This window comes from Triturus cristatus, chromosome 3_2, assembly GCF_964204655.1.
Source record: "Triturus cristatus chromosome 3_2, aTriCri1.1, whole genome shotgun sequence".
NCBI lineage: Eukaryota > Metazoa > Chordata > Amphibia > Caudata > Salamandridae > Triturus > Triturus cristatus.
The window spans coordinates 625,011,237-625,034,928 of NC_140584.1; the positions used below are offsets into that span (position 1 = coordinate 625,011,237).

The 23,692-nt window shown below is 45.2% G+C and overlaps 1 protein-coding gene across 2 annotated transcripts in view; it reads left to right on the plus strand.

Annotated features, from left to right (window-relative positions):
* MYRF (myelin regulatory factor) overlaps nucleotides 1-23,692 on the plus strand; it is a 449,420-nt gene that overhangs the window by 328,949 nt on the left and 96,779 nt on the right. Inside the window, exons 9-12 of one of the 2 annotated variants that reach the window (XM_085648540.1) lie at nucleotides 2,564-2,640; nucleotides 18,035-18,088; nucleotides 19,817-19,927; nucleotides 23,151-23,241. In XM_085648540.1, the coding sequence (XP_085504666.1) occupies nucleotides 2,564-2,640; nucleotides 18,035-18,088; nucleotides 19,817-19,927; nucleotides 23,151-23,241 (333 nt within the window). The remainder of the gene's footprint in view (nucleotides 1-2,563; nucleotides 2,641-18,034; nucleotides 18,089-19,816; nucleotides 19,928-23,150; nucleotides 23,242-23,692) is intronic. The other variant, XM_085648541.1, reaches the window with a different exon arrangement.

The window sequence follows — 23,692 nt, forward strand, 5'->3', positions numbered from 1 at the left end:
TTGTTTGTACGTAGTTACAGAGATGGCGGTATAAAGATGGCGGCCCCCAGCTAGAAGTTTTGGTTTCGCTCGGGCCGAAATTGGGCGTTGGGCACCCCTCCACTCTTTACCTAGGCTTTGGCGCACCGTACTGAGTTAGATTACGATAGTAGCCCTCTCCTATTGTTGGGCTAGGTTTCGGTGCTTAGCTTTGTTTCTTCGTGGTTACAAAGACGGCGGTATAAAGATGGCGGCCCCCAGCTAGAAGTTTTGGTTTCACTCGGGCGGAATTTGGGCGTTGGGTACCCCTCAGATCTTTTCCCTAGGCTTCTGCGCACCGTACTGACCCAGTTTATGATAGTCGCCCTCTCCTAAAAGTTGTGCTGTGTTTCGGTGCTTAAGTTTGTTGGTTCATAGTTACAAAGCTGGCGGTATAAAAGATGGCGGCCCCTAGTCAGAGGTTTCTGTTTCGCTCAGTCAGAATTTGGGCGTTGGGCACACCTCCGATTTCTCCCTAGGCTTCGGTGCACTGTATTGTCCCAGTTTATGATAGTGGCCCTCTCCTATATGTTGGGCTTACTCCTCTCCCCCCCGCCGTCTATGCGAGATTTAGGTTGTTGTTCACCATGGGTGTCACGTTGTTCTTTCTCTAAGAGATGACGGTTCCCGTCAGCCAGTATTTGTTTGGTGTGTTAGGCACACCGCCGATCTCCCCTAGGCTTCGGTGCTTAATTTTGTTTGTTCGTAGCTTGTCTCTGTTATACTGCATACCCAGGATGGCGAAATCAAGATGACGGCCCCCAATTGAAAGTTTTCGGTTTCGCTCGGGCCGATTCGGGACGTTGGTCCCAGTCCTGATCTTTCCCTAGGCTTGGTACACCTTAATGACCCAGTTTATGCTAGAGTTACTCCACTCTCCTCCTCCCATCAGTGCAAGTCTTAGGACTTTGTTCGCTGTGCGTGTCACGTTGTTGTTGTTCCCTAAGAGATGGCGGCCCGCATCAGCCGGTGACTGTTACAGTTTCGGTTTTGCTTTTGCCCGTTAAGTTTATCGCACCTCCGTTTGTCTCTCACTTGGTGCTGTCAGGTCTCCGATATCACCTGAAGTTCCCAGCATTACTGGCCTTGCGTGCAGTTCTACGGGTTGGTTGCAGGGGAACACTGTGTGTGTATCTGAGATTCTGGTTACAGCCTCGGGGTAATTCAGCTTGCGGCCACCATCTTGGATCCTGTTATCATCCTCTCTCCGATTTCGGGTTTCTTCCTCCCGTGTTGCTGGTCCGGTTGTTTTGCTCAGCCCAGCCGGCTCCCTGCTTGTTCCGACGTCCTCTGGTGTCACCGTCTTTCTGTTTCTTTCAGCGCATATGTGTTCTTTTGTGTTGCTCGCTCCCAGGGGTTACGGAGCTGTGGAGTCAGGCGTCTGCACCCATTGCTGTCTAAGCCACGCCCCCCCAAAAAATAAAAATAAAAACTCTGTTTTATGTTGCTGGTCATAACTAAGCTTTTCTCTTCAAATATGTGTGGTGAAAATCTTTTGCAAAGAATTATAAATGCATTATACATTTTTGGGGGAGTGGATGTGCATTTATACAATTGGTACATCAATTATGAAAGCTAAAAAATGTAACTCATCTTGACTATATTTAAAAGCACATTTTAATATCAGATAATTATTGAATCCTAATAAAAATGCTACCAATGTTGATAAAACAGTATCCCATATTATTAGAAGGGCATCAATATAACATAGTCATAATTCTGCATATCTGCATCCCAAACTACTAATCTTTCCCAGTTGTCCTTCGATTTGTGTTCTGTGATTTTCACTCTTCCTGGAGTGTTCAAGGCTTCCTGGATTACCTTTGCCTGATTTCAGTTTTTTCGTGTTACTATTACATAGCAACCTAACTTTCATTCTAAACAAACTCAGTTACAGTGGAGAATCTATGCAGATTTTTTTGTATCCACACTGGAAGATATTTGTAGAATTTTCCTTTGCAACTTTACCTTTCCAGATGTCTTCTATACGAATTGGAAAATGTTTCCCGAATTTTCCTCTGCAGAGCTACCTTTGCAGAGTTTTTGTACGCCCAATGAAACGATGCATGAGAACACTAGCAATTATCTGCGAAGTATGTCTTTTATTGTTCATGTTCGATAATGACTTAAAGAGTTATGAATGTCACGATTTCCTGCAGAAGTATCAAACCAAGAGACTGCAAAGTTTCAGATCTTTTCATATATGTTTGTGAAGGTGGCAAACAACTATTTGCAACTTCATCAGCTTCATACACCACTTTTACCTACATTAAACATTGAAGATCAGGTATAATCTTTGCTTTTATCCAGTGTTTAAATGTGACAGGTGATGTATAACAGATATGTCCGTAACAATACAAGTTTGGATACATGGCAGTTTTTTTCATAGAGTAGTAAACATTTACTCTATAGGGCTTAATGCCATTTGCTGAGTTTCTGTAGGTTTTAGCTAGATGACCGCTCCTCATTTTTTGTTGAACAAAATGGGTGCCACTTTCTTGCTTTCCTACCTCTTTTAATGCTGTCTTTGATGTCTCTCCCTCAGTTAGAAGCGATTAACCAGTCGATTAACATTGAGCAGTCGCAGTCTGACCGAAGCAAGCGGCCCTTCAACCCGGTCACGTGAGTATCAAATGTGCGATGAGATGGTGAGGGTGAATCTGAATATATGGGACAGGCAAAGGGAGCTTAACCCCAAGCATGAGATGGGACCAGAAAGCCCTGGAATGAGAAGGGGCTGAAAGGAACTTGTGACATAGAGGCAAAAGGGAAAGACAAACACGCTTAAGAGACAGAGGAAGGATGAGGAGCGATAGAGAGGTCAAGGACAGCATGGGGAACTGTAATATGCCGTATACTTATGGGAAGACAGAACATAGAATCAGCTTTTACTAAACTTCTTGGAGGCTCTACCTGAGTCCGTGTGAGAAGATAGGAGTGGGCAAGTGAGGCCCTCTTAAGCCGTTTCAGGCTTGCATAGTTGATGTAAGTGCCATGATGTGAGTTTTTTTAAGGTATTTGTCACATCACAGACATGCTTTATTTATAATTTTAGATGTGTTTTGGAATTATGTACAACACAGTAGGCAGCCTCCGTGACCACACCTAAAGACCTGCTGAATGTTCAAACCATCATTCTTTGGCACCTGATCAGCACCTGTTGCTGGCATCTAACACGACACCAGCCTCTAAACAATCCGTGACTTTGTAGCGACCAGCATATATCGATAAGGGACATAAGTATCCCTTCTTAACCGGTTCATAAACAGGAAGAAAAAGCTGATTTCTTTTTTTTCTTCTTATGTTTTCTTTAAATTTTTATACATAACATAACAAAGCAAATAGTGACACGTCACTGTTGGCAACATGATAACATTCAACTTGCAGTTAGTTCATAGCGTTGAACGTACAATTCATGGTACCATTGTCTCCAATCATGGTCATGCAATCATCCCTAAGTTAACCAGCAACTCCTTACAATTGAGCTCCGTGTGTCTCGACCGCCCTCCCATACCAGTTGCTACCCCAGTGGAGCAATATTATGGCATATTCTCTTGCTACTGGGTCTAAAAGTAGTGTCCACTGCACTGCTATTACTACGGCAAGGCTCACTTCAAATCATAGGCAGTGGTGCACCGCAAATCGTGCACTGCCACATCTCAAGCGATGGTCACACTTGTCTCATAAAGGGTGTTGGGCCTCTCCATCTAACGCCTTAGCAGCAGGCTCACCCCCCACCACCCCTGTCACGCCGTGCATTATGGCTCTCCCACTCTCAACAATCATCCTTCAGGCGCTCATCAGTGCAAACGTCATTCATACGCCTTCGGTCCGTCCAAGCCTATTCTGTCAAGTCCCTTAACTATGCCAGTATTGCGTGTCCAAGAGCAGGCATCCACTGCATAGCAACTCAAATATTGGCCAGTAATAGCCCCAAGTGAGCAAATCTATGGCACCCTACCATCCTTGGGGCACGGGATGAGGCCCAGCAGATAGTGCTCAGCGGTGATCTCAAGTGAAATATTGGTAGTCCGTAGCAAGCACCAGATCACCTCTTGACAATACTGGGCTATACTGCCACAACTCCAAATCATGTGGGTAACTTGTGTTCCACCCTCCCTGCATCTCGGGCTGTTATTCATGTGAGTGGGGTATATTTTACTCCCGGTACAGGACGTTAAAATTAGTCAATTTATAGCGGGCATTATTGGACACTTCCTTCATCAGGGCATACGTTTTATGCCATTCTGTTCTAGTTATGGGCACTGGTAGATCCGCTTCCCAACCACCCCATGTTAAATAGTCAACCTGCGGTCGGTCCTCTTTAAGGTACCAGTATAAATGGGACACCAATCGTCTGGAAGATCCAAGTTCCACTATCCCCCCCACTGCACAGATCTTTTGAGGTGTTGCTAGGAAGCCAGGCCACAGCCCCCTCGCTACTCTGGTCAGCGAAGTGAACTGCAAGAACTGTTCCAGGCTCACCCCAAACAACTCCTGTGTTTCTTGAAAGGTGAGACAATGGTCTGCCATTTAAAGATCCCCAAGCATCTTGCATCCCCCAGCCTCCACTCGGCCAAGGACAGCTTGCAGCCAAGGTTCGCAAGTTTGGATATCCACCCCATCGCGAGTTTTGTGGAGAATGGTTTTGTACGTAGCACCCTCCTGGTGGCACCCCCCTATGCCTGAGTGACCTTATGAACGACGAATGGGTGAGACTTATAGAACTGTGATCCTGCCATCAATACAGACGCCATCCAGGGCTCCCGCAAGGAGTTGCTTCTCCTTGTTATCACCTTCCACACACCATATTGCCCAGTGTTACAGCTGCAATGCCAGATAGTACAGCTTGAGGCCTGGTAGTCCTAGACCCCTTGTTTAGGATTCAGTTTGAGATTTTGTAGGCCCAACCTGCCGCACTTACCCACCCAGATTAGTGCCACCAGTAAGCTAACAAGTTCTTGAAGGTGCTCTGGGGAATGAAACATTTCGAGTTCTGTAATATATACAAACATATCAGAAGCTACCCCACATTCACCAGGGAGATTCTACTCGCTACCGACATTGGAAATGTTTGCCAAAATGTCACCGAGTCTCGTAGCCCAGTTAGTACCCTCCCATATTAAGGAAGTATTGCTTCTCCTCTGCATGTGCTACTCCAGCTCCCACCGCAACACGACCTGTGCCAATCTTCCAAGGCCTTACCTTTCAGTTCTGCCAAGGGGAATATTAATGATTTACCTTGAATTACCGGGAAACCAGATGCCTCAAAGAATCCCGGAAGCTCCTGCAAAAGGGGCGCTGAGACCTCAGGCTGTTGTAGGTATATGAGGGCGTCCGTCATCGGAGTATAAAGAAATTAAGTGATCCATTACTCCCACTCGTATGGTCCCTCTCCCCCAACTCGGCCCTCAAGCGAATTGTTCGGGGCAGGGCCGGTCTGCGAACCCAAAGAAGCCCTCGAAAATTTTGTTAAACCAGCCCCTGTATGGTGCATAGCGAGTGCAGCGAGTAAGCCTGACTACTACAAAGGAGGATTTGGGGAGCTGGGGGGAGGGAGGGTGTTCTCCCCCAAGAAAATTTGGGAAAAAGTGTACATTCTTCAACACATTTGCCAGTATTTATTGATTATTATTTTTTTTAGAGCATAGTAAATGTTGACCTTACTGTGCACCAGAATGCAACAATCTTTGTTGCAGCTCTTCTACGATTTCCTCACTATCACCCTCCAGCAGTGCCTCTCCTCTCTCCATAACCCCTCTCTCACATGTGTTTTATTTCGTTTCAAAGCACCTCTCATGCCAGTGTAGGGTATTGGAGCACTTTACATCTCACACACATTCAGAGACAATGAATCATACATGTGTAAACCAGTGTATAGAAAATTTACATAAGGCAAAGGGAACTACAAGGTGAATGATTCAGATGCCATCCATACTGGTAGGCATGTTTATTGCTTGGTCTGGAGAAGCACAAACTCAAGATTCAGAACATAACACAGTGATTAGTGTTGACTTCAATAATAGAAATGTATTTCTACCCAAACAAACCTTTTTTTAGCAACATCAGGATAATGAAAGACTGGGAAAAACATAACTTTCTAAACTGTACTATGCTGCTTGCATGCAGCTCTTTGATGGCTGTTCATAGCTCACTGTGCTAGATTACAATTGTAACTTATGAACTGGTGAGTAACAAAAAAATCTGTGACAAAAACAGTAACACACTGAGCTATGCATATAAAATATTGTTCTTTCATATGCATGGTATATGTTCTTTGCAGCACATAATACCCTCTGCGCTACCTTAGATGAGTCAAAGCTGCCACTGGACAAAACTCCAATTCTCTCCAGCTGGTACATTATCCACCGGAGTTAACTTGACACTTTAATTGCTGCCGGAAAACTGCTGAATATAGCAGAAACTTTGCAGTGCAAATTTACACTGCTTTTAAAACTGTTGCACTGCTACAAAATCGGCCCCCACTAACAAAACCGGCCCCACCACCCTTCCAGCCTCCAATGGAAATGCTTGGTGCCTGGTATGGCCAGTCCGGCCTTGGCGAGGGGCTCCACTGCCTGAGCAAACAGCAGCTGAGAGAGCGGGCAACACTGCCTTATACCCCGCTCTATGGTCCAGGTGTCTGATACATAGCCACCCGACTTGACCCTTGCCGAGGGGCTCCCATAAAGCAGCAAGACTATTTGACGTATACAGGGCCGAATCCCATTCGCTTCAGCACCTCCCAAAGGTTGTCCCAATCCAAGGTGTCAAATGCCCTCCAGCCTCCAGGGCAATAAACGCTTCTTCTATCATCGAACCCTGCATGGAGCTCAAGACATGGTCAATATGCGGATGTTCATGAGGGTGCTGCGTTGTGGGATGAATCCACATTGATCATCATGGACTAATTGGGGGGATTTCTGTCTTCAATAGATTAGCTAGGGCCTTCGCTAGTACTTTAACATCTGTGTTGATCATAGACAACAGACGGTATGAGCCGATTTGCACCAGGTTACCCTCCTGTTTAGGCTACACGATAATAAGTAACTCCTGCATGGACCTCTGTGGGCCACCTGACTGTCAGACCTCCTGAGACAGTTCCAAGAGCCTATCGACAAGCAAACTCGAGTATCACTGATAAATCTTGGAAGGGAGACCACCCGTGCCTGGTGTTTTGCAGCAGCACATACTCTTTATGGCCTCCAATATTTTCCCCCTAGTGAAATCTGCATTTAAGGTGGCCACCTGTTCCCTACCTAGGGTTGGTAGAAGAATCCAGCTCAAGTAATCCATCCCAGCGATATCTCCCCGTGTGTTCGGTCTCTTGTAAAGAGTAGATAGATGATGATGCAATTCGTCATTGATAGCTGCCTGCATTGTGGCGGCCCATCACTGCCATGATTGTGGATGGGGGCCTCTTCCACTGCAAAAGTTAGGCCAATAGCCTACCCAGCTTATCGCAGTCCTGGTGTAACCTCTGTCCATAGTCCCTCCAAGTTAACTTGTCAAGTGTGTCCCATATTTTCCCTATGGTGTATCGCACTGTCTGCGCCTTGGCAGACGGGTTGTCATTAGTGTCCCTTTGTAAGCAAGCTAATTTTGGTTCTTGTTCATTAAGGTTGCTTTGCAGTTGGCATTTTACACCATATGTCTTTGTGAGACACTCCCCACGCAGGACAAACTTAAGCCCTCGTGGAGGCCGATCCCCAATTCTCAGCAAAATAACCAGTAAGCACTGCGCTGAATTCAGACCGGAAAGCAGTGTCTTTCGGGGTTTCTGGCTTAACCCACCAAGAAGGGATAGCTGGTCGGGTGCAAGCCCAAGTGCATATAAGGAGTACCAGCTCGTGATCAAGTAGGAATCTGCCCAGATGCTCCACCAGCTGTATACGGCCCCCCAGTTCTTGCGACAATATCATATCCAGCCTGCTATACATATTATAAACTGTCGAATAATAATTGAACTCATACTTTCGAAGATAAAGAGTTCTTAAGATAATTATGCTGTCCACCTGCGCCATAACTTCAGTCAATGCATCAGTAATGCCCAGTTTGCCAACCCTTGTGGGGTGTTACTCTCAAGGTGATCATCCTGGATACAATTGAAATAACCCGCCCAGACCAAAGGGATGCTCATGTATGGGAATAAGAGATCTCGGAGCCTCAAGAATTAGACCTCATCGGCATGGTTAGAAGCATATACATTTAACAGGCACACTTCTATTCCATCCAAGAGCCCATAAATCAGGACATACCGTCCCTCCACTTCAGCCTGGGTCTCCCTATGCTGAAATGGCACTCTCGGACCTATCCATAAAGACACACCCTTGGCATTGGCTGCGTAAGTAGAGGAGTAGAGTTGGCCCTGCCATGTTTGCTTGAGTTTTGTAGCTTCATCTTCAACCAGATGGGTCTCATGCAACATTGCTATACCCACCCCATGTCATCTTAAATACGTGTGCATCCTATGACACTTGGTATAATCATGCAGGCCTATTATGTTCCAGGAGATGAGCTTCACCGTTCCTACCATGTATGCGAGTGTCCCTGCCACCGTCACCCTATCCCACCAGAGGCAGAGGCCACAAGAGCCCCTCTCATCTCGGCACCATGCATATCGTCCAGTACTGTCTTAGAAAACATGTGCGATGTCCAAAACATACTCCATAATCTAAAAAAACACAATCTCAACCAAACCACGTTCCCTCTCCCCAGGTAAACACCTAAAACCTTCATATCATGATATCCCCCCACACACGTAGTAGTCAAACTCTTCTCCCTTCCTGCTCCCTCAGTATTGCATTCCGTAACCCCAACTTTGTGATCTAACAAAAAAAAAGTTCACATTGGAACAAGGAAAGAAGCACATTGGCACGCCACATTCCAGGAGCGCTCCCGTGGGGTTGCACCTAGGTAGGAATGATCAATCCCCCCAGCAGTCCCTGTAGTGCTATAACGATGGAGCTGCACAGAGCTCCCCATCCCAGGCGGACCCCCCTCTTAGGACCATCAGATATCAGTGGCTAGCGATGATGTCCACGAGGAAGCTGCTCCCGAAACCACCAAGGCGTTCCAATCATAGTCCAGCTACATCCAGTGTGCCTTCTAGTTGCATTTCTATGTTATGTTATGTTATGTTACCGGAATTTATAACGCGCTCAGCTACTCCTAGGAGTGTCCCGGCGCGAGCTATGAGAGCAGCAAACAAAACACAGATTTAAAACAGATGGGTTTTGAGGTGTTTCCTGAACAAGCGATCATCCTGAATAGCACGCAAAGATAGTGGCAATGCATTCCACATCCTGGAGGCCTTAAGCGTAAGCGATCTACCCCCCATGCGTTGAAGACGGAAAATGGGGATAGAGGCAAGCAGCTGCGAAGAAGATCTCAGAACCCTAGGAGGTTGATAGAAGGAAAACCGCTTCTTGAGGTATGAAGGGCCACCATCATAGAGGGCCCGATGAGCAAGGACCAACGCTTTAAATTCAAGGCGTTTCCTAACAGGGAGCCAGTGGAGTAAACGAAGCGAGGACGAAACAGAATCTCTGATGGGGAGGTTAACCACCAGCCGGGCTGCGGCATTCTGAATCACCTGCAGTTTACTCAGCAGATAGTCGGGCAGACCAACGTAAAGACCATTGGCATAATCGAGGCGGGAAAGGATAAGAGCCCGAACCACTGTCTCCTTTGCTGATCTGGGTAACAGAGGAAGAAATTTTTTCAGAGATCTAAGAATACCAAAGCAGCAGCCTGTAAGCTTTTTTATTTGAGTCGTAAAAGACAGCTGCTCGTCAAACCAGATACCCAAGTTTTTAACAGGGATACCCGTACAGGAGGGAGAGGGGAAAGCTGAGGGCCAGAGAGAGGCCCTAAAATGAGGCGGAAATGTACCAAAAAGTAGAATTTCCGTCTTTTCCTCATTACATTTCAGTTGGGCGGCAGATAGCCAATGAAAGACGGCAGCTAGGCAGCTCTGTACTCTGGAGGTAGAAAAGTCAGTTCTATCCCAAGTAAACAGGAGCTGAGTGTCGTCAGCATATGCAACCACCTTGGCCCCACCTTCCTCTGCCAATTGAACTAGAGGCGTGACGTAAATATTAAAAAGCAGGGGGCTTAACGAAGAGCCTTGAGGAACTCCAGTGGAAACAGGCTGGGGAGGAGAAGAAAAAGGAGGAAGCCAGACCTGTTGAGACCGGAAGGTAAGAAAAGATTCCAGCCACTTCCAGGCCGAGCCGGTAATGCCAATAGCAGCTAGCCGAGACAGAAGCAAAGCGTGGGGGACGGTGTCAAATGCCGCCGACAGATCTAAAAGGATAAGGGCTGCACTCCCCCCTAAATCCAAACAATCACGGATCGCCTCCGACACTTCGACTAAGGCAGACTCTGTACTATGAGAAGCTCTAAAGCCTGATTGAGCCGGATGAAGAAGCCTCTCATTCTCAACAAAAGCAGACAGTTGTTTATTAGCTACCTTTTCACATATTTTGGCCAAGCAGGGCAGTAGAGAGATCGGTCTATTTCTATGCACTTCATCTCCACATTGTGGGTTATTCCCCTTCTGTGCCGTTCAGCTGGCCCACTGGTTCTGCCTCCACAACACCCATTGCCCTCCCCTTTCACACTAAATACAGCGTGGAAGGGTACCTTATTCACAAGGCAGCGTTAAGTCACTTTAAGTGGCTTAACGCTGCCTTATAAATATGGCGAGGCCCCTATCGCCATCACAACGTCACTGAAAGTGACATTGCGGTGGCGATAGGGACGTTTAAATATGCCCTTTCATGTGCAGAGAGAGCCAGCCGCAGCCAATTAAGGTTTTCTTCTTTACAAATACAGTGCTCTTTTCTGCCATGAGCTACAGTCGTTTTAACTTTCTACATGCATAGAAGAGGCCAGAGCCATGCGTTGTTTTTTGTTGAGTACATTTTAGTTTTCGGTTTGTGTAGGTTCACTCTCTTAGTTTTGAGAATGCTTGGCTGACAGGCTTTTTGCACAGGTGCCCTCAATTTGTCTCTTGTCAATCAAAAGGTGTGGAGATATTAGGTACTGGAATGCATGCTTACAATTTAGACTAGTGGCCTAGCTTCCTATGAGAAGTATACTTCTCTGACTAGAGTTGGTTTGGCCGTAAGAAAAGACCCCATGTTCTACCATGCTAACAGTACTTTGAAACAGACTTGCACTTTAAGCATGATTACCTCATGTAACATACAACTTGTGCTGAGTAGTTTTTTTTTATCAGATTCTAGTGCATTCTTTAGACTGCAGATTGTAGCTGTGTCAGGAATTCTTTGTGGAAGTTTCACTTTTGTTCTCTTTCCATACATAGTCTACAAATTATTTTGGAAGAACTGCTTAGAGAGATACCGATATAAAACTCAAGACCACTCTGGTGGATTTAGGTTGGAGTTTATGGAGAGCCATTCAGGGACTGTGACTGTCAAGAGGGGACTTCTGTCTGTTGTTTGTTTCATTTCTAGTCCATAAATCTAATACAGTGGATCATTATACCTGGCTTCTCTACTCTTCCTCCTGAGAGTCACATTTCTCTTTATAAGGTTTTACCTAGTAGTCGTTTAAAAAGTCTTAAGCAGCCACCTTACTACAGTGGGCCTGATTCACAAAGTTAAACAAGCACTTTTGTGTAAGTTTACTATTTGTTTGTTATTGACAAATTGTGAATGTATTTTTACTAATAGTACTTTTACGACTTCGGAGACTCTACACATATAAAAATAGACCTCTCCTATATTTTTAAGTGCATAGTCTCTGTAGTCATAAAATTATCATTAGTAAAAATAAGCGCACAGTTTGTGAATACCAAAAGCGTACATAAAAAGATAGGCCTCTCCTATCTTTTTAGCCATTCTTTTGTTTGCGTAGTCTCCGCAGTCATAAAAATTACAATTAGTAAAAATAAACTTGCAGTTTGTGAATACCAAAAAATAGTAAACTTGCACAAATGTTTACGTTTACCTTGGTGAATCAGGCCCACTGTAGTAAGGTGGCCACTTAAGCTTTTTTTGATCGTCCCTTTCCTTTGTTCTCCTCGCTTATGTCCAGCTCTGTTATAGCTCACTGACTTAAAACCAGAATTGAAAACTGGTCACAACTACGAGCACGATCGAGTTAGTCCTCGGAACTTCCTTTTGGATGTTGTTCACAAATAACTCATAAGTTGACACAGGTCCCTCAATAAACATGGACTTGAGCATGTTCCCTTTAAGCAGTGATTAGAGTAGGCAAAGGCACATTTTAGTCACTTGGATGAAGATCAGCCTAAACCAATACTTGCAGAAAAATGGGCTGATTCAACCAAAATTCCCACAATAGAAATAACTCAATAATCGCACACAATACATTTTTCTTAAAGCATAATGGAGTGATGTTGAACTTGCTTAACGAGGAAGAGGGTGTCTTGGTGTTTCAGGGTGATGTGTTAATTTTTGTCAAAGATGCCACGTCCCACGATAAAATTCTCCGTAGAGTATTAGGAATTTTCAAAAAACAAGGGGTAATCCTGAAAACAGAAACATGTAAGTTCTTGTGCAGTGAGGTTGAATGCCTAGGCCACATGATCCAGCAGGAAGGGATCAGACCTAGACCTGGTCTGGTGGAAGCCATTGTGAATGCTACACCCCGAAAGTATAAGGCAGGTGTGAAATCGCTGCTAAGGTTTGTGTGAGTATTCCTCTATGTTCATCCCTGATTTTGCTACCAAGGTACGTCCTATTAGTAATTTACTAAAGAAGGGAGTCAAATTTGTGTGGTGTGAAGAATGCATTGCAGCTTTTAATCAGATCAAGTTCATGTTGGGGAGAAGCAAGGCTTAAGCCTTTTGATCCAGGTTTTCCGTGTTATATTACAGTTGATGCCAGCCTGGTGGGGCCGGTTGCTATACTGACACAAAGAGTTAGTGAGGTTGGAAATACTGTGGTGTTTACATCCAGCGTGTTGAGGGAAGCACGGCCCCAGTCCTAGGCTATTGAGAAAGAACTATTGGCATGGTTGTGGCCCATCGAGAAATTTTGTCTGTATGTATGGGGAAGATGTTTCATGTTACAAACGGATCGCAAGCCCCAGTTAGTATTCTGGGGAGTGGGGTGAGCATATGTTACACTCACAGGATGCTCACCAAGCTATAACAGTAACAGTTTGATGTGACTCATATTTTGGGTGATAAGAATGGGTGAGCCGACTTCCTTTTCCACTTTCCACACAATGTGGCCGAGCACGAAATTATAACATTTTCTGATCTATTTGATGAGGATTGTTTGGCGGCTGCCTTGGAAATACCTGAGTTGAGGATGTGTTCTGAAGATGAGTGGATGGCAGCATTGAGGTGTGAGTAGTTACAACAGTTGTGTGAACTGGTGAGAAAGGGTTGGCCCAGAGAAAAGGTCTCATCTCCGTTATTGCAACCTTACTGTAAGGTTGAGATTACATTCTCCATTGAAGATGGTATGCTCTTGCAGTCTGACAAGCTTTTTCCACCTCATACTGTTAGTAACTATATTATCAGGAAGGTCCATGATGGACATTTAGGTTCATCTCTCACCAGGCGCCACATACGGGAGACCTTTTGGTGGCCAGGTATGAATGCAGAGATTGATGAGGAGGTGGGGAATTGTTGTGTGTGTGGGTCTGTTGATAAAAATCGTAAGGTGGTGATGCCTCCTCTCATGCCTACTGAGTGTCCTGCAGGTCCATGGGTCAAGTTAGGTATTGACGTCATGGGGCCTTACGATTCCCTGCCTAGTGGCACCAGGTACATCTTGGTACTTATGGATTATGCATCAAAATGGCAAGAGATCAAGATGGTGAGGGAGCTGTATGACAGAAACCCTGTGGAATTTCTGAGAGAAGTCTGTATGAGAGAAGGATTCACCGAGGTTTTGGTTTCAGGCAACAAAACGTAACTTGTAAGTAGTGAATTGCAAGTGTTCCTTGATTTTTGTAGATTCAAACATTTGAGAAGTTCCCTACACCACCCGCAAACCAATTATCTTGTTGAGAGAATGAACCGTGTGGTGGGTGAGTGTGTCAAATGGGCCAAAGCTGCGAACCATGATTTTGCTTAGTCTTTGAGCAGCATGATATGGTTCTACAGAACGACACCTCATTCATCCACCAAGGTGCCTCTGTTTGAACTTTTGAGGGAAAGAAGAGAGAAAGAAGAGCGAACACAAGTTTTAGACCTGGGTGGATGGCAAAATGGCTAAAATCAGACTCTGATGTTATTAAATTGATGTCTGTAGTAAAAGAGAACATGGCCCTGGCACAGCAAAAATTCAAAGTTTTTTATGATAAGAAAAAGGGTGTCTCAGTGGTTCCACTTGTTGTTAGGGACATGGTTCGGATAAAGTATCCTGTGCATGTCAAGAAGGAACAGAACAAATTCGATGAGCCGATCAGAGTGGAGAAGATCGGCGGTAACGCTGTTCAAGTGGAAACGGGCATTGGTGGAATCTTGCCAAGATTGTCAAAGTAAGGGTCAGTCCTGATGACGACAGTGAGAGAGACAAAGTGTGCAAGAATCCTCTGTCAACTGAGAATGGAGAGATCTCTGTGTTGCCCAAGGGTGAGCTTCCAAGAAGGCGCTCTAGAATTATTGTCACTCAAAGCAGTTTTCATACATAACTTTGTTATTGCTTATGTTGGAGGGGCTATTACTAGTCATTTTCTTGCTGAATTCTTGTTAAAAAAAATGTTGCTTTGTTTTTTGGGAAGAAGGGAAGATGTGTGTTAGTGTAGTAAAATGTGAGATACATGTAATGTTCATGCAACCTTATGTTTCACTGTTCTTGTAGGATTATAGAGTGAACATTCTGTTTGAGTGTTCTCATGTTACTAAGAGTGCCCATGGAGTGGTTTAGTGTTCTGAGAATGTTTTGCTTTAAAATGCTTTAAAATACTACTGTTGTTCATGAGTTGTTGCTGGTGGAGCTAACGTTAGCTGCGGGCCTCCACAACTGTGTAGTCTTAGAAAATGAACGTACCTGAATAAACGCTTTTCCTACAGCGTTTTTACTGCATACAAATTCCTACATACTGTAGTAAACTCTTACTCATCGTCTGGAATAAACTGATAGCACTCACTTGGCTGGTCAAGAATGGCTGACTGTTAACTCACACCATCCACAAAGCTTTGTACGAGGGATGGCTAGAACAGTATCTGTATCGCCCTGTTACCAAGGTTTGGACACCCGTGGGATAAGCAGGAAATGCAAAATATGTATAGTCACGTTTGGTGTACTGGTTAGAACTTGGAGTATCGGAGAGTGGTTTTCCTGAATCACCCAGAATGCATTTATTAAATGTAAGTCAATGTGTAGTGAATGCTTGGTGCATGCAAAGACCTTACAGTGGTTAAATTAGCAGAACTAGAATTATTCAGCAAGATGCACGCAGGGTTGCTGAAACAAAAGGATTTAAGGGGAAAATAATAGAATGCACATAAATATGAGAAGGAAATTTGGCTTGACTCGGCACATTGCATGACTAGTACTTTGTGGCTTGTTAGCAGAGGTCACTATGGGAGTAAAGGGAAACTTGGGGCTATGGCATCCCATTCAAAAGACTATGAATCCAAAGGTTCAAGCATAGATTCGACTTATTTGATGCTTACCATAGAACAGACATACAGTCTCGCAAGCTTCACCACATCTCATTGTTTCACCTTGTAAATCTCAGAACACTGTTAATGTAAAACTGTAGGCTTTTATAGTGCCAATATAGCATGCATCCCTAAAAGTGGAAAACCCATTACTCTGCAGTGACGCATAAAAACGGGCTCTTGACCTATGTTCAGAATAGAGAAGTCATACTATAATTAGACCTGTGGTATATATTCTAAGCATACAAAGATTTTCTCATGGTTGATGGAGCACATCGCTGATAACGAGGATGCAGTGCTGCAGCCAGGCCTTAGCTTTGCAGAAACAAACGAAATAAAAGCATTTGCAAAGACAATCATGTTGGCACTTCTTCAGTGAAAAGGGATTCACACTTGCCGCTGACCGCACAAATTAGAAAGTGGGTAGCTAGCACCCGTGAATGCTTTATTCACTCAGATAAAGCATGTGCAGCAGCTGTGCGAACATGCAAAATAGATACAGCACGCCCTGTAACGTGCGTGTTCTCTCTGATGGTGGAACTAATTGGGCATTGGTAGGGAAAAGGGAAGATGGGTCAAGTGCAGCACCAGGGGGGCAAGTGGGAATCAACAATGCAAGCCCCCCACCCCAGAACCCCAGACCCTGGGGTCTGCACTGGGGTCCGCTGATGTCAGAGTGGGGACTGGGAAAAAGGGACATGTGACTGAGCATGATGTGTTTAGTCTACTGGGCGCATGCAGTGAATTAGAGGAGACAAGAAAAATAACCATGAGGGAGCAGAGGAGGCAGCCAGCAATAGAGTATCAGTCACTCCCATGGATGCGGCATCCAGGCCAGGAGACTGGTGGTGGCGGTTTTGAGGGACAGATGACAGAGCACCAGGGGTGGGGGTAAACAGGCCATGGGCAGGGTATGACAAGAGTGTTATTGCAGATAGAGCACCACGTGGTGGTGCCCACACTGGTGCATTCCATCCTATCAGTGGGGTGGTACATTTGCTTAAAACAAATCACTCGGCCAAGCTGCTATGGCTTGATACATTATACTGATGGCAAAGGCAGCGCTCTTCTTCAGGAGGGCCGCGAGTGTTAGAATGTGTACGGAGCATGTCACTACTCTGGCTGTGGTGACATCTTTATCACTGCAGTGTGTTTTGCTATTTGGTGGCTGTGTCCTTAGATGCCAAAATATAGCAAGCATTGGTAAAGCCAATAGGGCTGGCTTTAATATGTTAATATTTACAAACAGTGTTTGTGCATGTCTGTTAGTATATTAGTCAGACGTACTTGTTTTATCGATGCTTGTTTAACAAGTACATGGAGTGCTTCAGCAGGCAGAATGCAAGTCCTGACTCAGCTTTAAAAAAAGCTTGCAGTAGCAAAGAACAAAACAGAAAAAGATAGCTGTCAGCATTCAGTATATGTATGATATGATTGTAATATATGATGATTCAGTTTACTTTTTAGTTGTAATACAGTCTCTCACAAATTGCACTGCAAGCACGCCATAATACACCAAACAGTCAATTCTGTGAGTTGGAAAAGACATACTCCTCTGGGATGAGCCAAAGCCCAGTCAATGTATATTTTAAAAAATCTGTAAAAATAGGTTTTAGACTGCTACACTATCAAGCCAGACCTAAAAAATACATGGCAAATGAATTTGGCAAAGGCAACATGTTTTACTTCCTCGTGGCTCAAGATTGCACGGATTGCCAGAACGCATCACAGTATAATGAAAAGGGCGATGGAGGAGAGGCAAAGGTTCTCTACAGTTAGAATTTTAGTCCAAGTGAGCTAACACAGCTATGAAGTATTTACAGTGCATTGCAGAAGTCATGGATTCTCACCATTATCAGTCACACCTCTGTGTTGCAGACATTGTCCTGAATTTTAGTGTGCACATAGGACCACATGTTCTGGTGAGAGACTGTTCATTCAGTTCTCAAAAATTTCCTTCCTTGTTTGGCACACATGTAAGGCTATACTGGAGACAGTAAAGAAAAAGTTAGCATTTATTAAAAATGTGTACTGCAGTGTGATGATTTATAGTACTTTTTCAAAAGCTTATGTTTAATGGGGTGACAAAGATTCACTCAATGAGACCTGTGGAACCCCAAGAAGGAACTTAAAGCAACATCCCTGGGGAAATCCAAGTAGGCTATGGTCCCACCACGCTTCCTGTGCACTGTGATGGGTGGAAACATAGGACGGAAGTGTGGTTGGTTGGAGATCAGTTTAAGGAGCTCCCGGGAAGTGTGGTCAGTCCTCTCTGACGCTGCACAGCGACCGAGTGGTACTGGCTGTGCGGGGTGGGAAGAGGCACACGCAAAATGTAACATGCTGTATCAATTTTTAGACCAAAACTCATTTCTGACTGGCTTTTTCCCCCCTCAGAGCCGGGAGTTCTGCAGGAGCCCCTTCCAGCTCCCCTCCTGTTACCGGACTGATGTGAGTGAGCTCAGGCCTGCACTTTACAGGCGCCCTGGCCCTTTTCCCCTATCCCCCTCATATGTTCCTTACTTACAGCGTTGAGCTTCACCACAGTCGCTCACCGCTATTTTGTTAAAAAATGTCACATCCCTTATACCTCCCATCCCAGTCAAAAGTAGTGTGTTGTCTCGGGGTCTGTCCTGTTCAGTTGGGCTGGTTAGGTCGGTGGCAGGGCCCTTCGTTTGTCAGAAACGTGTGAAAATCTGTGGATATCAGCCTCTTTGTTGCTTGGAGGAGGTCCTTGTCCACCTGCTCAAACCACTGGGAGGATAGGAGGGCTCACTGATGTACTGCTCTAACACACGGGGGTCACGTAGGGGTGCCACTTGTCCTCACCTACAGCGCCAAGGATATAGCAATGAAAGTTCAAGGAAATGCATATCCCCTACCCTCTTGCGGCAGTCAGAAGTCATGCAGGGGTGATCTGTTTGCTCATAAAAAGAACTGAAATATCATGGGAGGCACAAGGCCAACCTTCACACCAGCACTGAGAGCACCAGGAAGGACACACTGTTCACTGCCTACACGCACATAGAACAGACGCACACTGTTTGTACCCCGCCTCCTATAGTATAAAGGCGGTTCACCGCATCACGCACCCCCGCCTCCAAAAAGTGGGTGTGGTTTGCAACATGAGGCCATCTAGGCTATGATGTTGGCATGGGTTTTACAACCCAACCAGATGTCATCAAACAAATCACCTTTTCGGAAACCCTGCTGTTGCTGAGGGTGGAAGATGAAAGATTGGGTAGAAGGACAAGCTTTTTACTTCTTGCTGAAAGGTCCCTTTAAAACAACATATCTCGGGCTGTGCTCCCAATCCCTGTAATTATAAGGGGCTGGCAGTGTTGGTCCTCAGAAAGATCCGAAAGTAGATTTGTCGGATTTTGCCCAGCAAGTGTCTCTACGTAGTACACGCCTGGCATTCTGTACACCCAGAGTCTACACACAGAGTACTTAAGCAAGACTGTCCTGATGGAATCTCTATCCTGGTGTGCCCAGATGGAATTTCTGCCTCTGTCTCACCCACACAAGTGTCTGTGCCCAGACATTGGCCAGAAGGTCTCTCCACACAACACGCCTACACATCACTCACCACAGAATGTGGCCACAGCTTTCCTGCCAGACTAAAGATTGTCATGGAGGATGTTCAGCATGATGTGTGCCCAAAAAGTGTTTGTTTAGCTGTTATCATTGAATGTCTATGTATAGAGTGTGAGCATATTCCATACAATCTCTCTTTTCAGAATGTACTTCTCCCAAATTGTACCCAGAGACCATCTCTGCCTAGAGTGTGGCTGGAGAGTTTGTCTGTCTGTCCAAAGTGTTCCCAGAGATGCTCTCCTTCAGTGTGCTCAGACACAACACATGCTTGTTCTGGATCAAACTGTGCCCACAGAATGACTCTGCTTAGCCTGATCCATAAACTCTCCCTGTAAAGATGGTGCCCATAGACTTTGCACCCAGGCTGTGCTTTTAGAGTGTCAGTGCACATATTGTGCCATCAGAGTGTTCATGGCAGCGTGTGCCCAGATATTCCTAATCCAGATTGTTTCCATAGACTTTCTGTCCTGAATGGATACAGACTGTCTCTCCAATTGGAATCTGTCTCCCAGCATATGCCTGCAGAGATACATAGAATTTCCCTTCAAATTCTTAACCCCAATATTTCTCTTTTCTCCACAGCGTCAGTCTCCCACCTGAGCAGGTCACGAAGGTCACAGTCGGGAGGCTCCACTTCAGTGAGACCACTGCCAACAACATGAGGAAGAAGGGGAAGCCCAACCCAGACCAGAGGTGAGAACTGCCTATGGCAGCTTTGTCTCCATTGACCCATTTCTAAATGCGGTCTCTAAAAACACTTTGCACCCACACACCCTATTTCTGTCGTGGCTCCATGTATTCCAAGTCTGCATTTTGTGCTCTGCCAATGCATGCCTGTGAGTCCTCTCCCTTTCATTCCCCCCTTGGCTAAAGGAGCCCTTTAAGACCTGAGGTTCTCTATTTTGGTTTGAAAGAATGCCAGTCAAGCTATGCCAAGAGGAGGGCAAGTGTAACCACAAGCACTGCTGAAATACAGCATAGACACATCTGTGGCTCAGCAACACAAAATCAGGTCTAACGAAAAACCCATGGTAGGGTGTGTACCATTGAGTACATCAGTGGTGTAACACAGGCCCCTGCGGTGCAGGGGGGCCCGAGCTGCAGGGGCCCCCCTCAGCACAGTACTCTTGCCTGAGAGCTCCTGATAAAATCCGGAGCGTGGCCCCTCCATGTACATTGCAGGGTGGCCCCTTCAAGTTTTGCTACGCCATTGGAGTACATGCTGGCGATCCGAGAGTGAATTGAGGTTAAAAAAAGACATTACAGGACACGGGCCAGCATTTATTATTGTAAACCGACGACCTGGCAGATATCTGTGAGGACGGCTCACAACGGTGCTTAGTTCAAAATAAAAACAAGTACTTGAGGTGGCACTGGATCCCTGTACGAGGGAAGCAACTGTTGCCAAATTCAAAAGAACAATAAAACACCCAGCACAGTGGACATTGGACCTACCTCACGAACAGAGAAGGGTATTGGCTTACACTAGCAGTCTGCGGCTGATTGACACTTGGTGGGAAGGAGCCGTTCAGTTGAGCTGATATCGTTCATTATCTTTATTTCGGTCATAAAAACCATAAAAGTACATTTTAAGACAAACAAAACACAGGTTTAAATACCATATAAATATCCCAGTTAAAAAGACATAAAATAGTGAAAAATCATCTTGTTAAAAATGCAGTGCTTTGTACGTCACATGATAGCCTAATACAGATTCATGTAAGTCTAGGTCAGGAAGGTGTACCATGACTAAACTGCATATAAAGGTTTCTGGCCTTTGCAGTTTGAAGCTCATGGAGAAAAGCCTCAGGGCAGTAAACGTCTTTAACCTGAGTGAATCTATCTGTCAGAGTGCCCATGGTTGCATCCATCAGCAGAGAGGAGAATTTGTACCCCTTGTACCGATTCACGAGTTCCTTCCTCGATATTAAAAAGCATGCTGCTGCAGCGTCAGACCATAAGACCGCTAGACAAATTCTGGCCAGTCTGTCCCCAATATGAGAAAGCCATGGTAGTCTCTTAGCCCTGGATAGGTCTAAAATCTCTTCCAGACCAAGTCTATATGATGTCAGCTCTGGGGTTACCCAAGTTCTCTAAAAGAAGAGTGGTCTTAGGCCCGTTGCTTCTGAAATAGGCCAAATTCCAACGAGCAGAGTACTTGGGGGTAGACTCTCTAGCTGTCAAATGAATGTATTTGCCAATAGCACCATTTATTTCACAGATGTATGCCCACATAGCTCTGACCCGTAAGTGATAGCCCCTAGGGCGTGGGTTTTATAGACCTCAGTCGTTGGACTTATAGGCTCAAAAAGGAGCCCCTCTGCACCCTAGAAGACCACCAGTAATCTGCACAAGCTTCAGCCTTTGTTTGCTGATGTGGAAATACCAATCCATAGGCTCATTAAAAGTAAGCCCTAGGGAAACGAAAGATGTCACTATACATACATTTAGAAAGGAGAGCACGGGGACCCACCCACCCCTGGTCTTGCATGTTAGGTCTTCGTGGACCAGCTGGCCCATGATGACGCGTCCTGTCGCGGGTCCATGAGTAGGATCCTTCAGTTACTTCATAAAACTGAATCTATTTTAGGATATGTAGATTTCTTGAATTTTCCTTGCAAATTCCAATTCCAGAAATGATTTCTATTTTCAGGGTGCACTGTGTTAAAGCATGAACTGTGGGACTGGTGCCCATCACTCAAACAACTCAGGGGAAGGTGAGCCAGAAATGAGGCTGACGAATCCTCATGTTGGAGAAAGGTCAAAATGGCGAATTACCTTTTCCTCAAAAATAGTATGTTTTGTGGAAAAGGCATATGTCATCAAGAGAAGGAAGGAATGTAACAGGGAGGGTTTGGAGGATGAGCAGATATGTCCATGGCTTGGGGAAGAAGTAAACGGAAAAAAATGGGTTTAAAACATCGAGGCTACAAGACGTTTGAGCATTAAACCTAGGGATGAGGAAGAAAAAGAATAGGAGTGAGTAAATGCGGAAGCGGTGATAAGGAGATAAGGCCCTAAAAAACAGTGAAGGAATAAAAAGTGGGGGTGAAGCCTACCGTAATAATTATTTCTTCATATTGCTCTGTCAAACTAGTGAAAACAATTATTAAAGAAAAAATTGTAATGAAATGTTAGATTAAAAAAAAATCTGATTCACTTTGTTATTATATATTTCGTGAGAAACACATACAAACAATACATTTCATCTGAAACACATACAAACACATTATCAAAAGAAATATCACTCTTTTGAGGTGTTGCACACGCCATCGGTCACCTCTGCCTTGACGAAGATGTCAGGTAGCGATACCTCCATCTGTCTCTTCCTGCATCTTGTGTATGAGTCCTGTGCATCCCTCAGACAGCCATCCCTGCCATGTTTATCCTCACCTGAATGTTCCTGCATCTTATCTATCAATATGAGACACTTTTGTGTACCTCTACATTCTTGTCCTTCTTTCTGTGCCCCCCACGCTTCCACTCCCTCTCGCTTTGTTCTTTGCAGTTTATTTATTTATTCTGTTTTTATTTTATCTAGGTGTATCTCTCCCCCTTCCTTTTCTTTTCCCACTCATGGCGCCTCTTTTGTATTCCCACTCATGGTCTCCCTGCATTACTCTTTTTTTCCCTTGATCTGCTCCCCTTCGAGGGTATAGCCATTGCATTCTCTCCCTTCTTATTTCTACACCACTCCCACAACCTCCTAATATCTAACCATCGCTACTTCTCTGTTTCTCTCGCTAGCCTTTCACTCTTCTACCTGTCCCAGCCTCTTTTCCTTCTTACTATTCTCCCCTTTCACCCCATCCCCTCTCCATCCCGTCTCCCCCGCTCTCTCTTCTTCTTATTTAGTCTTTTCATTTTTTTCAGTCTTTTTATCTTCCTAACATGTGTGGCCCTGCCTCCTCCTTAGGTACTTCATGTTGGTGGTGGCTCTTCAAGCGTGTGCTCAGAACCAGCACTACACGGTGGCGGCTCAGGCCTCCGAGCGCATCATTGTCAGAGTAAGTGATGTCCACCCACACCCCTCAGTCTTAAAGTCATGGGACATCCTCTCACCCCTCCCCACGAGCACTGCCTACTCATGCTTGGTGCATTGATGATGAGGATGTGTGGATGGTGTGGTGCTGTGCTGTTATGTTATGGTGTAAGGCTGTTATGTTATGGTGCTGTGCTGTAATGTTATGGTGCTGTGCTGTAATGTTATGGAGCTGTGCTGTTATGGCGCAGCGCTGTTATGTTATGGCGCAGCGCTGTTATGTTATGGCGCAGCGCTGTTATGTTATGGCGCAGCGCTGTTATGTTATGGCGCAGCGCTGTTATGTTATGGCGCAGCGCTGTTATGTTATGGTGCAGCGCTGTTATGTTATGGTGCAGCGCTGTTATGTTATGGCGCAGCGCTGTTATGTTATGGTGCAGCGCTGTTATGTTATGGCGCAGCGCTGTTATGTTATG